Below are 18,668 nucleotides of genomic sequence, written 5' to 3' on the forward strand. Positions count from 1 at the left end.
GGCAAACTCACTTAATTTTGCCCGACTTCCAGATCTTGTATTTGAAAAACGCCTCGTTCTCACTGTCTGTCAAGATGACAACCGGAATGGTCTCGGAGCCAAGCATCTGGGAACTGTGTGGCTGGAGAATCCCTCTACCCGGACTGAGGTCAGCTCCCACGCTCACAGCTGACTATAACAGACTATCGCTCAGTGACCGCTTTCTCCCCAGGGAGATGCTCTCCACAATCGTTTCAATTGACGGCGACCTCTGTAGGTTTGTGAAGGATCGGAGGTACCGAAGACAGATCCTGAAGAGCCTGACCTTGGCCAGGCAAAGTGCACATTGATAAGGGCAGCATAATAATAATGCCCAATATATTGTAAATATTGTTCAAAGCACGATGTCTTTATGAATATGTTGTAAATAAAGTCAACAATATCTTTATGAATATAAATATTAATATAACATAATGTAAATATGAATACCTTTATTATTTCATTGTAAATACTGTCAAAAGCATATATTCTGTAAATAATCTGACATTGATTCTATTTTATTGTTGGCACTGGGGGATGAGCCCGAACTTCGATGTGGACTCCCTTCCCCCAAAGCTATTGTCCACCAACCAATGTAAAACCGTCAGACCCTGGCATTGCTGCTGTGAAGGGTCTATTGTATATACCATGTTTGTATACAATAAAGATTAAAGATTAAAGATTAAAGATTTAAGATCTCCATCAATATCATTAACAATGTAGAAAACAACAATAAGGACAGCAGTGAACCCTCAGTGAACCCTCAGCAGGGAACTCAACTAATAACAGACCAAGAAGAGCAGTGCCTATGGCATTCATAATCACTCGCTACCTACTCCCACTCAATCATCCCTCTGTCCTGAGCAATGACATGCACTTAACACTATACTGCTGAAATCTGTACAGCAGCCTTTTAGGTACATAAAACCTTTCCTGAAATGAAAGTGATGGTAATATTATTTTGTCCATGTAGATCCACGCTTGTTCCATCCAATTCGATTGTTACCGCATCCAGTACCATTGTTACTTTTTTTTATGAAAACTCCAAATACGAGAGGTATTAGAACCTATAGTACCTAGTACCGCCGAAGAAAAGTAACGCCGAGAACGAAAGAGAAAACCAGGTTTTTTAGACGCAGAGGAAGCAATATTTGTAATGTATTTGTGCCAAGAGAGAGAGAGAGAGAGAGATTAGAAGTCCGGGTAAACCCCAAAAGAGAAATAATTTTGCCTCGAAATCGGAATGTCACCAAAGATAAGCATAGGAGCAGAAGAATCCTTTTTTCGAGATATAAGACAAGACTCAGTTTTAGAAGGATTGAAATCAACTGAGTTGTCTTTGCTCCACTGGAGAATTACCTGGAGATCGGCATTTCAGGAATTGGTAGCGAATATTCGAGATGTTGAAGCTGATTGAGCAGGGCAAAGTTTCTCAAAATGGAAAGGAATGTAAGGTGCTATCATCGGCAAAACTATGAATAGGATTCCTAGACAATGGAAGAAGGTCATTAATATACAAGAGGAAAAGAGTGGGAGAAAGAACGGAACCTTGGGGGCCACCAGCATCAGTGAAGAAGTTAGAAGACAGAGAGCCATCTACCATCACCCTCAGTGAACGATCCGAGAGAAAATTGGAAAACCAATTGCAAAAAACAGTTGGCAAACCATAAGATGGTTTGTTTGTTTGTTATTTGGTTTTTAGGAGCATTAGCAACTAAGGCCATATTGCTCCGGGATATGCGGTGACTTTTCCCTGACTTTTCCGCATCCTCCGTATTTGGTGGTGACGGGCTCGAATCCCGGTCTAATCAAGAAGCGTGTGCTTCGCACTACTGCTCCTTCCCACCTGGCTACGGAGGCGCCACATAAGATGGAAGCTTGTTTAGAAGACCTTTATGCCAAACACGATCGAAAGCCTTTGAGATGTCAAGAGCAACTGCTTGTGTTTCACCAAACTTTTACATTTAATTTGTCCATAAATGGGTAACATAAGCCGGAATATCACCAGTGGATCGACACTAACGAATCCATACTGGCGATAGCTGATCAGACGGAATGTTTCTAGGTAGTTTAAGAGTTGGCAGTTAATTGATTTCTCCATTACTTTCGAAAGGATGGGAGGGATTTGTCACACTTTTTAGGAACTGACTGGATATGAGCAAATTTCAAAGCAGAAGGCAAAACACCTTTGGAATAAGAAAGTGAAAAAAGGCGGCAAAGAACAGAAGTACGTAAGTTCAGGAGCACAGGTTTTGAGAACAAGTGGAGAAATACCATCAGGACCTGGAGCTTTCTTAGCATCAAGATTCGTGAAAATCCTTCTGACATCCTTTTGACAGAAGATCACAGGAGGCATTGAATGGGGCATGTTGGGAATGGTGGGAGGTGTTTTACCAAGATCATAAATACAGGAATTGGAAGAAAAATGGGATGCTAGCAGGTCAGCTTTATCCTTGGCTGAAGTCACAACAGAACCATCTGGTTTTGACAGAGATGGGCAAAATTGCGGCCAATAGCTTTGGCAAGAGACCAGAATGCTCGGCTACCATTAGGGCAAGAAGCAAGTTTTCTACTCTTAGCTTTGTTCAAAATCTAGTTTGGACTGATTGATGACTGCTTTACAATCGTTGCGAGCTTTGGTGTAGGCAGGATATGAAACTGGAGAATTGTAAACAAACCATTACGATATGGGTTTGTTTATTTCCCTTTGCATATTTATTAGAAAACAAGGTTTAGATAAAGGACGAGATTTTAAAGTGGGTTGTGGAATAAAGGATTTCATCCTACAAGAATAATGCCACTGACACGATCTGAGCAAATGTTGACATCAGAAGTTTTGAAACAGTAATCCGACCTAGAAAAGAAGAAAAGAAATTTCGCAGGTAATCCCATTTTGAATTCTTGTAATGCCAAACAATACGAGGTTGGGAATAGCCATGATATAAAGGCTCCATTGGAGAAGAGACAATCACCAAGTTTTGATCTGGGGTTCCTAAATGACCGCTCACTTCGACGGTATACTTAGAAGGGTTGTTTGTAAGAAAAACATCAAGTGTGTTGACTGTATGGTTAGGATTGTCCGGTATTCTTGTAGGTAATTGAACAATCTGTGCAAGGTCATTAGTAATTGTAAAAGCCTCGGCATCTCGACCAGTTGTGTAGGTCTAACTAGAAAACGGAAGCCAGCTGAAGTTGTGAACATAAAAATCATCAAGGAAAATTACCTCACTATTAGGAAAGTTGGACTGGAGAAAGTCAAGTTGCAAAGAGAGGAAGTCAAAGAGCTCCAAGAGATTAGTGGAGTTGGGAGAACGGTAGAGACAACAGATGAATTTGACACAATGAGGTAGAGAGATTTTAAGCCAAACAAGATCGAAAAGAGAATATTCCAAATTACCAAGTCTCTGATAGGGAATACCGGAACGAATATATGCACAAGTACCACATTTGAGGCGAAAGGAATCATACAGCAAATAATTTTTGGCATCCGAGATGAGCAGTAGTTGAATCAACCGATAACTGAGATTCTGTCACAAAAAGTACATGGGGTTTGGCAGACTGCAAGTGGAAATGGACATCGTTGAGATTAGAATTGAGACCACCTATATTTGTGAAATGAATTAGGAAGTGCTTGGGAGGTTTAGATTTTTTCGCAGATAAGCTTGCTTTATTAGTTTGACAATTCATGGTATATTCAATAGTAAGAAAAAGTGTGGGGGGGGGGACATGCTGTATGAAGTAACGAAATTTTTGGATATTGCGTACACATGGTAAGAATATTCCCAGACCCTTGACATAATGTGCCCTCGACAATGCCCCGCACTACTCCGACACCCTTCAGTCACTATCTGGCAGAATAGAGGTAGCAAGATTATACACTAGCTGATCCGGAAGCCTCCTAGAGAGTTACCCATAGGTTCGATCCGGTGTACTAACTAGCGGCCGACCTACGAACACCGTTTAAGAGCAGTACCCTCGAAATATGAGGAAGATTGCATCTCGCCATGATAGTCATCATAACCTCAAAAGTCATCAGTCATACTGCATGATGGAAGAGATGGGGCAGGGTTGACAGGAACTTATCTCTGGAGACTAAACACGGGTTCCACCACGTCAAGCCTCCAATAAACAAAGTGGTTGTATTGCACCGGTTGATGAGAGTCATCTACCACCTAGTATTGCCTGGTAGCATAAGGGGGTCAGCAATTCTCTATGTGGTGTGAGCGCCACCTGGGTGGTCACTCACTGTGTGCTTGTGCATGGAGGTTATTCTCAGGATTACTAACCATCCCACCATCGTGAAGGTGCAAGCAGAGGATTTGGCTTTCACACACCGTCCAGACTTCGCCGAAATTGGGTCCACTTGACTTGGATGTCGAATATCAGTTGCATCAACGTTTTAGACGCCCAGGTAGCAAGTACAGCTTGTCTGTCATATCTGAAAGAATGTCTATGACAACCTCAAGGATTCCTTTGGGGGAAAATGAAGGGATTCTCTTATCAAGAGAGGCTTAAGTTCTGCAATTTGCAGCGGCTGGAGACTAGGCACCTGCGAGATGATCTGATTGAGGTGTATAAGGCCTTGAATGGGTTGAGCACGCTGATTTCTGATGGGATTCTTCCACTTGTTCAGATTACGAACTTAAGGGAGCATAAATTCAAATTGAGGAAAGGGTTGTTAATGACAGTAATGGCAGTGTGCTACTGCAACAGGATCTAGAAAATTTGGGAAGATGGGTTGAGAAGTGGCAACCGAAGTTTAACATTGACAAATGCAAAGTACTGCATATGGGTAGAAGTAACCCCAGAGGAACGTACCGTGTGGTACTACACTTTGGATGGTAGAAAATGAAAAACACTCTGTGGTAATTGTGAAGTCAAGTATGAAGTTTTCTGAACAATGCAGACAGGCTGCAAGAGCAGGTTATGCGGTGTTGTTAATGGCATACAGAAATTTTGCCAGCAGGGAAAAGGCGGTGATTGTCCTTCTTTATAATGCAATGGTCAGGCCACGCCTTGAGTACCGCGTACAGGTATGGAGGCCTCATTTTAGGAAGGATGTAGATTTGCTTGAGCGTGTACAGAGGTGAGGGGAATGAAGGGATTCTCTTACCAAGAGAGGCTTAAGTTCTACAATTGCAGTGGCTGGAGACTAGGCAACTGCGTGGTGATCTAATTTAGTTGTATAAGGCCTTGAATGGGTTGAGCACGCTGAATTCTGATGGGATTCTTCCACTTGTTCAGATTACGAACCTAAGGGGGTATAAATTCAAATTGAGGAAAGACAGTTCTAGGACAGATGTGCGGAAATTTGTCTTTATCCAGCGGGTAGTTAATTTCCGGAACAAACTTCCTTCTGTCGTTGTGGAAGTTGATAGGTTAAATAAATTTAAGGAGGAACTGGACAAACATTTAGACGGAATGGTTATGTGAAATTGTTTTTTTTTTTTTTTTTTGGCTGATGCTACATTAGCTCATATGCTTGCTTTCTTGCATCACATGCCACGATAACTATTACTATATCCAGTTGGAGTGCGTGACAAGATCTTCCCTTCAACATGCAGAGACTGCAATATAATTACATTCTCTCTAGATGATTCTGCATTGCTTCTTTAACCAGTGACTCTATTATTTTTTCTGTAACGGAAGCTAAGCTAACAGATTTCTTATTCCTCGTGCCATTTTTAATCTCCTTTGGTATACTGCGTACACATTTGCACATCTTGAACACACTAGAACCTCCACTGAATCCAAATATGCTCTTATAATTATGGCTGAGGGTTACCTTTTCACCATTTCTGCTTCCCTTAATACAATTGGATATACCCCATCCACTCAAGGCTTCTTTTTATATTAATCTTCAACAATTCCACTTACCTCTCACTTTCACAAAATCATTTCACTCTTTGTCTGAATTTGATGAACTTCTTGCATTTCCCTACTAAATGTAGTGCCAAAATGCCTGTTCAGTTGTCAGCAACCTGAACAGCATCATCAGCAGTTAAACTGTCAATATCAAGGGGACCAATGTGATTCAAGTCCTTCCTTCTAGGCTCTCCATAAATGAAGACGTTCCATTGCCAAAAACTTTCATTATTTGCCTTAGTTTGCATAACATCTTTAGTGAATTGATTGCAGACTAGTTTTTATAGACCGTTGCCTTCTCTGTCACCTGATACTTTATATGCATCTAGGGTGGCCAACCGTCCCGATATGGCTGAGCTGTCCCGATTTATAACTTCAAGTCTCGCGATAATACCATCATTTTTCCCGATAAGAGAGGAAAAAACTATTAATTTATTGATTTTATGTATTTTTAATTAATTGTTATTGGAATCTAATGGATGTGTTAAAAATTAATTCTAATAACAAGAGAAAAATGAAAAAGTCCAAAGGCATTTTTTCGTCACTGAGTAATGAAGAAAAGAAAGTGCTTGTTGATAAAAAAATGGGTGCAAGTTTTCTCAATATTTCCGGAGGCAAATAATTTCTCTCAAATTGTCAGCTTCGTATTAAATGTTCCATATTCAAATGCTTCATCAGAAAGAGTTTTCAGCTTAATGAAAACTGCTTGGCGGAAGGAGAGAAATGGTCTTTTATTAGAAAATTTAGAAGTCGAACTTATGGTAAAAGAAAACTATACCATGTCCTGTTCATAATTTAAAAACTTTTTAAAATCTTTGGAAGGAGAAGAAATTTTAAAACTAGCGAAATCTAAATAAAATTATATAAAGTAAAGCAGTCTTCCTCGCTATTTTTAAAATAACTGTTATAAATAATATTATAGTTTATCTAGGACAAATACATATTAACAACAATCATATAACAAATAAAAGCTATGATTGATTGATAAAAAAATGTATTTTAATTGTAATTTTATATTTTTCTTTTACTTTTTGAAGGAAAAAATGCTATACTACACATTTCGTTTCAAGTTGTCCCGCTTACCAATTTTCAAAATATGGCCACCCTGTTAATGCATCTCATGTATTTTTCTTTTCTGCCACAAATCTCATCTGTTCATCTGACAAGGATTTAGGTCTAAAACTCGAATGGTATTTCTTAGTTGGCATGAAAAGCCTGGTAGCTTCTATGATTACTTCCCTGAAAGCTCCCCATTTAGAATGCTGTTTGTATCCTTGTCAGGTGGTCCTGCTGCATAGAACTTAAAAATTGTGTGAAACCCAAGTACTCACCTTTTCGACAGCAAAAGCTTTACACTTTACGGTTGTTATGCGTTTAAGTAAATGCCACATTATTACACTGTGATAACTGCTGACCACTGGATCTTTTTTTTTAATGCAGATTCTTAATGTATGATGAATCACTGGTGATAATCGGATAGAAGTGTATTGTTATCTTTTGTCACCGATCTAACATGTTGCTGTAGAAAATAGTCATCCAATAAAAAAATTGTTGGTAGCATGTCAGTGACCAACCCAGAATTTCAAGTCAACATATGAGAAATTAAAATCCTCCATTATAAGACATTCTATTTATTGGCCTACTGTATTTCTCTATATTGTTTGTCATAGTCATCACAGCCTTTAGGCTTATAATACACTCCTACTCTTATTTTTCTTTATTTTTCCAGTGTTCGTCACACCAAACTGACTCAACATCGCACAGCCTTAGATTTAATATGCTTCTTAATGAAGATGAAGAGCATAACCTTCTTCCTTTCCTACTGTACTTTCTATCTATATTGTACTTCCCATATTCAAATTCTGCATCTGTTATGTCTGGGTGACATCATGTTTCCCATATGTCTATAATGGCCGCATCTGATGACCGCATTTAACATTTGATGACATTTCATCAAATTTATTTACTATGCTAGCATTAGTCTACATGCACATGTTCTTAACCTAAGTTACCCTGACCAAGCTCAAGTATTTGCTTGTTCCTAGATGACACACGGCAGTTCTTGAAATTCCCGACATCTTCAGACTGCTGAATGGTCCATTAGAAGCAGTAAAAATATCACCTCCACATCTAATATTGCTCTAGTTAAACTATTAGTTGACCCACCTAAAATTGCCTCCAAAGCAGCAACTAATATTCTTACATCTCTTTTATTTAAGTGTGTCCGATCCTTGTAAAAGCAATCTCTCCTGTTAAAAAAGCACTGAGTGCTTTTTTAACAGGAGAGATTGTTTTTTGATTTCAAAGTTCTCAATATGTACTACCTGCTATCGTGTCTGGGCAGAGCAGACGAGTTCAAATTAATTGCTCATTTGAGTCATTTCCGATATTTTCCCAACAATGTCTTGTACTTGTTAAGTAAGGCTTCAGATCTCATAATCTTAATATCAATATCTTCAGTGTTTACAACAATATCATCTCTAGTGCCTTTAAATGATGACATACTTAAAAGACAATTTAAAGACATAGTACTTATGGGATTATAAGTTAATCATTCGGTGATATTAATTTGACTTTTTTTTTTTCTTTTATGTAAACCCCAAACACGAGAGGTATTAGAACCTATAGTAGTTAGTACCGTGCTTTGGTTGGAGGTTGAGAAGACGAAAGAAGATATTTGTTGACATTGGACTTGAACTTCTGTAGACTGTAATTTTCAGGAAGTACGTATGAAGGAAGGTTGTTCCAGAAAATGGCAGTTCAATGAATAAACGAAGAAGATGAAAAGTTGGTTCTGTGAGTTTGAAGTTGGACAGTAAATAGATGTTGGCTGGTGGCGGAACTTGTTCGGACTGTTTTGAAAGAGAGAGCGGGAATTATAGAAGCCAATTCAGAAGAACAGGGCCCATGGAAGTATGTGTAGAAGAGGCATGCAGCAGAAACAGTATGAAACAGCGAGTGGAGAGACTCTGTTAGACATGAATCATTAATTAACCTAACTGCCCTCTTCTGAATGGAATCAAGAAGTCTGAGAGAGGTTTTGGGGGCACCACCCCAGATGTGGGAACAATATTCCATGGCAGGGCGGATTTGCGATTTATACAGAGTGAGCAACTCTTTGAAAGAAAAGTAACGCCGAGAGCGAAAGAAAAAACCAAGTTTTTTAGATGCAGAGGAACCAACATTTGTAATTTGCTTGTGCAAGAGAGATTAGAAGTCAGGGTAATCCCCAAAAGAGATATATCATTTTGCCTAGAAATCGGAGTGTCACTAAAGATAAGCATTGGAGCTGAAGAATCCTTTTTTTTTTGCGAGATATAAGACAAGACTGAGTTTTAGAAGGGTTGAAATCAACTAATTTGTCTTTGCCCCACTGGAGAATTATCTGAAGATCGGCATTTAAGGAATTCGTAGCATATTTTCGAGAAGTTGAAGCTTATTGAACAGGGCAAGGTTTCTCAAAATGGAAAGTGGAATGCAATGTGCTATCATCGGCAAAACTATGGATAGGATTTCCAGTCAATGGAAGTAGGTCATTAATATACAAGAGGAAAAGAGTGGGGGAAAGAACTGAACCTTGGGGGACATTGGCATTAGTGGAGAAGTTAAAAGACAGAGAGTCACCTACCATCACCCTCAGTGAGCGATCAGAGAGAAAACTGGTTAACTAATTACTAAAAACAGTTGGCAAACCATAAGATGGAAGCTTGTTTAGAAGACCTTTATGCCAAACACGATCGAAAGCTTTTGAGATGTAAAGAGCAACTACTTGTGTTTCACCGAACCTTTCCATTGAATTATCCATAAATGGGTAACATAAACCAGAACATCCCCAGTGGATCGACTCTGACGGAATCCATACTGGCGATCGTTGATCAGACGGAAGGTTTCTAGGTAGTTTAAGAGTTGGCGGTTAATTGATTTCTCCATTTCTTTAGAAAGAGTAGAAGTAATTGCAATGGGACGATAATTGGATGGGATGGATTTGTCACCCTTTTTAGGAACTGGCTGGATATGAGCAAATTTCCAAGCAGAAGGAAAAACACCTTTGGAATAAGAAAGTGAAAAAAGGCGGCAAAGAACAGGAGTAAGTTCAGGAGCACAGGTTTTGAGAACAAGTGGAGAAATACTATCGGGACCTGGAGCTTTCTTAGCAACAAGATTCGTCAAAATCCTTCTGATATCCTTTTTTACGGAAGACCACAGGAGGAATTGAATGGAGCGTGTTGGGAATGGTGCGAGGTGTTTTAGCAAGATCATTAATACATGAGTTGGAAGAAAAATGGGATGCTAGCAGGTAAGCATTATCCTTGGCTGACGTAACCACAGAACCATCTTGTGCATCCGTTGCCTGGTGGGAAGCAGCAGCAGTGCGTACCACACGCTTCTTGATTAGACCGGGGTTCGAGCCCGTGACCACCAAATACGGAGGATGCGGAAAGGTCAAGGAATTACCACCGCATATTCCCGGAGCAATATGGCCTTAGTTGCTAATGCTCTTAAAAAAAAAAAAAAAAAAAAAAACATCTTGTTTGGACAGAGGTGGGGACTGAGATGGGCAAAAGTTGCGGTCAATAGCTTTGGCAAGAGACCAGAATGCTCCGCTACCATTAGGGCAAGAAGCAAGTTTTCTACTCTTAGCCTGTTCAAACTCTAGTTTGGACTGAATGATAACTGCATTCTGTGTTCAATTCTCATCAATGAGTGGAGGAACTTTTAATGCTTTTTTTTTTCTTTTCATTCCTTGGCTCAGTTATTCAATTTCAGCAAGGTATTTACCAGGTAACGTGGGTTATTCTTCCGGTAAAACAAGCAAATTTGACAAGAGAACACACGTTATGGAACTGAAACACACAGCTCATATGTGATATTGTGGATAGCTCTAATATAACAGTTTTTGTTCTTTCTGTTTTCAATGTACTGCACATATTCCAATTCTGAATCTTTTATGTCTGAGTGACTCAGATATAAGGGATTCAGATATTACCAAAATGACTGTTTTTATAATTTGATCAGTGCATTAAATCCATCATATTTATATACTATGCTCCGAGAATATTTTCTGCAACTGATGCAATCGAAGCAGTGGTAGGTGGGTCGGAAAACTGCTAGCTTGGGAGGGGGATACACAGACTAAAAGGTTAACAGTGGCCGCAGGCAAAGGCAAAAGTGATTCTTGCATTGCTTCTATTAGAATGAGCAGCAGCATGGAAAGCAAGGCAATGGAGATTTCCAGGACTGTTGAGAACCACAGTGGAACAAATAAATACATGTGGTGTGTTAGGGTAACTAAGAGTAGAAACAGGTGCATGTATACTTGCATGTACGCCAATGCTAGGAGTATAGTTAATAAATTTGATGAGCTTGAAGTGCTAGTCAAAACATGAAAGGCAGATATTGTTCGGATATCAGAGACGTGGTGTCACACAGATATAAGCAGTGTAGAATTGGAATTTGAGGAGTACAATGTGTACAGAAAGTATAGAGAGGACAGGAAGGAAGGAGGGGTTATGCTGCTAGTTAAGAAACACAAAATCTAAGAAGGTGCATCCAATTTATGTTGGTGAACAATGCACTGTTGAGTCTGTTTGGTGTGACATTAGCACTGGGAAAGGAAAAATGAGAGTAGATGCGTGTTAAGGCCTAATGAATCTGATGAGAATAATGAGCAAATGTGCAGAGAAATAGAGTGGGCCAGTAAATCAGAATGTCTTATAATGGGGGATTTTAACTTTCCAGATATTGACTGGAACTTGTGGGTTGGTCACTCGTACACTAGCAAGACTTTTGTGGATTTATCGGATGACTGTTTTCTGCAGCAGCATGTTCAAGAGGCAACCATAGGGAGTAATACACGTGATCTGATTATCAGCAGTGATTTTTCATGCATTAAGAATTTCAGATAAAGGAACCACTGGATGACAGTGATCACAATACACTGATATGGGAATTACTTAAAGATGTAACTACCATCAAGGCTAAAGAGAAGGGCGTTTGCTTTCGTAAAGGCGACTACAGGGGCTCAGATAGTTTTTAAATTCTGTACAGTGGGATATACTGGTAATGGTAATGTTACTAACGTTAAATTCTAAATGTAAAGCCTTGAGGGACTTAATCTTGGAGGCTACTAGGCTTTTCATTCCATCTAAGAAATACTGTTCAAGGTTCAGGCCTAAATGGATGTCAGATGAATTAATGAGGCTCGTGGCAGAGAAGAAAAATTTAAATTTCTGCTTCCTTGATAATCAAGCCAACAACTATAGTTAATTCCTGTGGGATTAAAGACCTCTTCTGCGGCAGAGGTTGTCTTTGTATTGTCTGATGCTGCAGAATGGCTCAAGCATTGGCATGGGCAGCTAAGTGTTTTTTGGGCCCCTGTTTTTTAATCCTTCGAGGATATCAACTCTATTCTTCAAGCTCTAACATAATACCAATTGAAAGCCCAGGTTGCGCTCCAGCTGTTCTTTGAAAACACTTAAGTTAAAGGCATCCCCATTGATTTTATCATGCCCTGCTAAACAGCTCACAAAAAGCGCACAAGTTATGGACCTAACAAATTCAATTCAAATTATTATATTAGGGCCACCCGTAATCTCTTTCATATACCCATATATGTATCATGACTGTAAATTGCGTGTGTTCTCTGGTCGATTTGCCTGTTTTGCTGGATGAAAAATTCCCAGTTTCTGGGGGAGGAAAAAACCTTGCTATCTACGCCTGAGACCAACTAACTCAGCCACGTGGTGAAAAAAGCCCATTAAAGTTCCTTGCGTCATCAGCGGGATTCGAACCCGGGCCTTTTCCACCCGGTGTGGGAAGGACAGTGACGATACCACTGTGCTACGGCGCAGACCTATAGACATAACATAATCTTGATTTGTAAGAGAATTTCCCCCAGAACTTCTGAAGAACAGGTCGTCGCGAGGGTGATATGGGTGCACTGCACTGCACCCGGGCGCCAACGTTCAAGGGGCTCCTGAAATCTGAAACCTACATACATATATGAAGAAATTTTAAAGGGGCGCCAGATTTCAATTGGCACCCAGGCGTCACATACCCTAGGAACGCCCCTGCTCAAAAAATCTGCGCACAACCAAAGCAACTCCGCTACTTTGAGCCCTTTGTTTTGCTGTACTATTCTCAAGCATCATTTTAGTCTAAACCAAAAATAACACAGGAAACTAAGAAATAAAAAAGAAACTAAAAAATAGAAAAGCATAAGCTAGTTCCGCTTATTTAACGGCAGTACAAATTGCGCTCATTTAGATTACTTTACCTACTACGTGATAAAATCACGCTATTAAAAACACACATTTGATTTTCTATAAATTATAGTTCGTGGGCTTCAGATATCTGTTAGAGTTTAAGGGGCTAACTGGAATAAATTCAAAGAAAAAAACTATAACATTTTTAGAAGGAATGGACAGACGAGGTAGGTAGTTTTGTACTTCCTTTCATCATTTGCCATTACTAACACTAACAGCACATTTCATCTCCTGTAAGCTCTCGTGGGTAGCACAGTTGATAGAATCGCTGTCCTTCCACACCGGGTGAAAAAGTCCCGCGTTCGAGCCCCATCGATGACGTAAAGAATTTTTATGGGCCTTTTTCACAACATCGCTGAGTTAGTCAGCCTTAGGCATAGGTAGCATGCAGGGCAGCATTAAGGTTTTCGTAGACCCTAAGCACTCTTGTATTCGACTCCCCGCCTCGCTCCGATGTACCACTAGGGACAGACAGACATCATTCCAAAAACTGTCCTATGGACCTTAAACCGTTAAAAACCGGGTCGAAAATTTTTGCGATTCCTTAGCCCTTGCGCGTCCTTCCCTCCTCATATTTTAATATGGGATGTGGTAAGGTAAAGTCACCTGGAATTGATGAAATCCCAGCGGAATTGATTCAAGCTACAGGTGTGAAGAGCGTCGAGTTTTTTCATAAAATGATTGTAAAAATTTGGGAAACGGGATGGTGGCCATCAGATTGGAAGATATCAATTTTTATTTACTCGTTCTTTGCAGCTTCGCCACAGAGATGGCTAAAGTTAAAACAACATATGAAGGAAAATACAAATATATTATACAGCTTGTCTGAAACTAGGTGGTCGGCTAGACATGATGCTACTCAGTAGCGGATTAAGATGGGCTGAGGCCCCGGGCGCAGAAGAAAATATTGGGCCCCTTAAAAAAAAGAGAGAGACAGGGAAAATAAAAATACACATGTTAACCATTTTTTTAAAATAAATAAAAAATATTATGTACTATTAATGTTTTATTTCCAATAAAATTTGAATATAATATATGTATAATATAGTTAATAATAATCACAAAGTTTTGAACTAATAGTTGAACATATTAGTTCAACTAATTTGTTGGGGTTTTGCGTGGGCCCTTCAGAAGTCGGGGCCCAGGGCGCGCCCGCCGTTAAATCCGCCTCTGATGCTACTAAAGCAATTTATGATAATTATGACGGAATTCAGCAAGCATTAATAAGTATAACTGATTGTAAAGGACAACCACTAAATGCCAAACACGAAGCAAAAGCTCTTGTTAAAAAATTTTAACATTTTGAAACATCTCTAATGTATGTTATTTGGAAAGACATTCTTCAAAATATTAGTATTGTAAATACAGCTTTACAGCAGCCTGGCATTGAATTATACACTGTTATAAACCTCTATGATAGTATTTTACCTTATTTAAAAAGTGCTCGAAATAATTTTTTTGATTTTAAAAATTCTGCCAAAGAACTTGCACCAAAATCGGAATTTAAAATTTTCGAAAGACAACGGAAGCGAAAAATATTTCATGATGAAATAAATAGTGAAAATGACCAAACCACAAATCTGAATCCCTCAAATAAATTTCGAATTCAAGTGTTTTATCCAATTATAGATAGATTAACAAAGGAACTCGATAAAAGACTAGCTGCCTATAATTCCCTTTATGATAGATTTGACTTTCTTATTGATAAATCAATGTCAGAAAGCGAAACTGTTTCCAAAGCAAAGACTCTAGTCCACATATATAATCAAGATTTAGAAGATTCTTTTGTGGACGAATTTTTATTATTTTCAAAATTATTTCCGGTGTGCAAAACAGTATCAGAATTATTGTCAGCACAAATTGAACGAAATCTGGTGACTAGCTTCCCGAATACAAATATTGCACTTCGAATTTACTTATCAATTTTGGGGACGAATGCAGAAGGTGAACCAGCATTTTCAACATTAAATATTATAAAAAATCGTTTGCGATCTGGATTATCTCAGTCAAAATTATCATCTTTATCAGTACTTTCTATAGAAAGTTAAATATTAAAACAACTGCCCGTTGACGAAATTATAAGAGAATTTGTGAATAAAAAATGCCGCAAAGTAAATATACCTTAATAACCAATCTTATATGTTGAACGTGATTTTTATTTAACAAATGTGATTGTTTCTTTTTTTTTTTTTTTTTTTTTTCGGTTTTTTAGAAAATGTGATTCATGACTGTTTATGTTTTCAAGAATTGTTATTTAATAAACCTATTTCTATTTATAATTTTTGTAGATGAAAATATAAAATATCTTTATTTTGAAATTTTGTTTTTCTTCTTCCCAATTCCTGTAAAATGTTTTGTTAGTCATGTTTTCGTAGGTCCTAGGAACTGTGCCTAATGGATAAGGCGACCCCGGTAAAGTCTACTTCGCTCATTCCAAAGCATGAAGTTTCCTTAAATTTATCGTTTTGGGGTTCATTTACCATTTTCATAACAACTTTTTACCCTTGTCTCTTGCTTTGTTTCTATACTGCCAACAGGCCATGGACTTTGTCGCTGTTTTAAAATCCCCATCACGCTTTTTTAAAATCGGAAAACGAGTTCCCGGTTTTAAAACAGCGGAAAGTGGAGAGGGGGATAAACACCCTTGCTATGTCAACCTAGGAGGAAAGGGGGCAGGACTAAACAGTGAGTGGCACCTGCCATTCACTGCCTTCTTCCTGACTTTTAGTCGATGGAGTGGTACCCAAGATCTGAATTTTTACCAGGTCTTTTACTAAGTGACCTGTGTAAATGCAGGTAAATAATTACATAGTGATATTTATTCGACCTTGAGAATTCCGCGCACTACAATCAGTGCGTTCGATCGTATGATCAGTGCGTTTCGACAGGTGTCTTTTACGTAGAAAAGATCTGACTACTCCGTCATACGTCTGCATATTATGTAGAAAAGCGTGAGCGGGGGTTGACGAGCAAAGCGAGCAGGGGCGAAGCTTCCTAGTTATTATTATTATATTTTCTTCCCCCTTACTATTCTTTGTATTATGTTCCAGTTTGACAGAACGATTTGTAATTTTATTATTCTGATGTCAGTAATTTTTTTTTTTTTTTTTTATTATTATTGAAAATTTGTTGCTGGATCATCATTTACAGATCAGAGAAAGATATAATATGAATTTGCACTAATCACTCTCAGAACTCTTCAACTACTTTTCTTTGAAACTTTCGTGATCAATGGCTCAAAGACGCTAAATATAAGAACTGACTCTGCAAATTAGATGGTGATTATTTAAAATGTTTTTGTAAATATTGTAAATGCACGTTGACAGACAAATTAAATGATATTGAAATTACATAATTTCTAAGAATTTCAAAGGACAAGTTATGAAAACACGCTGCAGATTTAGAAATCGCACTTTCAGATGCCAAAATCATTGAGGGCAACGAATTGGTCAAGTCTGTGAAGGTAGCAGATACTAATGACCATATGCTAGTGGAGGAAATGGAAGCACTGAAACCAATTCTTCCAGAATCGTGCTTCGAAAATCCTTTAAATATTTTAAAATTTCTCGCAACTAATGAAAGATCCACTGGATTTCCGAATTTCTTCATATCGCTAAGAATATTTTTAATGGTTCTCGTTATTGCAGCGTCAGGGGAAAGAAGCTTTTCCCAATTAAAGTTAATAAAAACATATCAGGGGGCGACGACGCTTCAAGAGAGAGACTCAACAGACCCTTGCAATTTTATCCATTGAAAGAGAAGCAAGGAATTTAAATTTTGAGAGTTTTGAAAGATTTTGCCATAAAAATATCCTTCTGATTAGTTTTGTTTATATTATCAAAATGCATGGTCAATTGTTAATAAATTATAATATAAAAATAATAAAGAATTATTAATAGTTTTAGTTTTTCATTATTTCAAAATATTGAGGGGCTAATATTCAATTTTTCAAGAAGCCCCGCCAGCATGCTCCAATCGGGCCCCACATTTGCTAAGACCGGCACTGGTCACCCGGTAAATTAACCCATGTGTATTGTGTTTTCTAGTCGATTTTCCTGTTTTGCTGGATGAAAAAAACCAATTTTCTGGGTGGGGGGGAAATCGCTATCCACTCCTGAGACCGACTAACTCAGTCACGGAGTGAAAAAAGCCTATAAAAGTTCCTCGTGTCAATGGGATTCGAACCCAGACTTTTTCCGCTCGCTGTGGGAAGATAGTGACGATACTACCGTGCTAATCGAAGGTGGCGTATGTGGAAATAAATGGTTTGTTCAGCAAATTTTCGAATACATGCGGTACCTTAATTAAGTCAAGTTTGACTGATTTACGTGTACAGCCGAGCCAACGTTTCGTGATCGATGGGTGGGAGAAAAGTACTGCGCAGACTGTGAGCTCATTCGGGCAGAGGAAAAAAGAAAAAGGTGCGAAATTTGGTCATTGGCAATGAAGATTTTATGAACGCAACTATATCAAACTATATTCGCAGAGAAGCCGAGAAGATTGCAATTTTTATTTAATGATAATGCCAAAAATTAACAGGGTCTAATTCTGTTTTGCATTATATTTTAATTGTTCTTGTTTTAATAAATTATTTTAATTAATATTTTAGTTTTTTTTTTATTTTTGTAGAATTTGTATTGTTTGAATATTTCAATTAATTAATGAGAATATTAAAAATTGTTTATTACTCCGACATCCAAAGGTGGTGCACTTGCACAATGCTGCCGGCACCCATGCTCTCCAGCAACTTTTCAGTTCCTTCTGTTTTGTGCAATGACCATCAATTTACTGCCCACGAACGTTTGACTTTCATCTGTCCATCTCCGTTGTTGTCTTCCAGGTTTTCTTTTAGCTCCTCTTGGGTAACATTCTGTTATTGTCTTAGTCTATCTGTCGTCATGCCTTGGAGCTATGTGTCTTGCCTGAATCCATTTCAATTCTTTAGACACTATTAACCTATTACGCACTCTTACTCTCAATTTTCTTTTCTCCAGTGCTTATATCACACCAGACTGACTCAACATTGCACTGGTCACCCATGTTGACTGGATGCACTGCCTTATATTTAATATACGTTTTAACTAAGAGCATGACCCCCCACCCTCTTGTCTCCTGTCTGTCCTTCTTGTGTACGTTGTATTCCCCATATTCAAATTCAGCATCACTTAGGTCTGATTGACACCATGTCTCTGCTATCCCTGCAATGTCTACATTTTATGACAATCAGTACTTCAAATACTGTACATCAAGTTTATTTACAATGCTCCTTGCATTAGTGTACTATATATTCAAGTTTACATGCACATGTTCTTACTCTTAGTTACCCTTACACAGCCCATGTATGCACATGTTCCATCATAAGTAAGTAAATAAAGTTGTAGAGATAAGAGTAGTAAGTAAATAAGGCTTGTGGAGATAAGAGAAGGAAGTAAAAAAAAGTGGGAAAGAAGAAAGAAAAGAGAAAAGGATGAGAGATAAAATAAAATAATAATAATACATATATAAAGAAATAAGTCAATA

At 38.3% G+C, this 18,668-nt stretch overlaps 1 protein-coding gene across 1 annotated transcript; it reads left to right on the top strand.

Annotated features, from left to right (window-relative positions):
* The first annotated feature begins 14,464 nt into the window (after positions 1 to 14,464).
* Positions 14,465 to 15,196, top strand: LOC150085593 (uncharacterized). The gene has a single exon (XM_090374610.1). The coding sequence runs from the start codon at positions 14,465 to 14,467 to the stop codon at positions 15,194 to 15,196; it is 732 nt and encodes a 243-aa protein (XP_090230736.1).
* The last annotated feature ends 3,472 nt before the right edge of the window (positions 15,197 to 18,668 follow it).

The sequence above is a fragment of the Mastigoproctus giganteus genome, chromosome 5 (genome assembly GCF_048544385.1).
Source record: "Mastigoproctus giganteus isolate SK-2022 chromosome 5, ASM4854438v1, whole genome shotgun sequence".
In the NCBI taxonomy this organism is placed as follows: domain Eukaryota; kingdom Metazoa; phylum Arthropoda; class Arachnida; order Uropygi; family Thelyphonidae; genus Mastigoproctus; species Mastigoproctus giganteus.

Coding starts and splice junctions, on each gene's coding strand:
- LOC150085593 (XM_090374610.1), top strand. CDS start 14,465: ATGTATGTTATTTGGAAAGACATTCTTCAAAATATTAGTATTGTAAAT.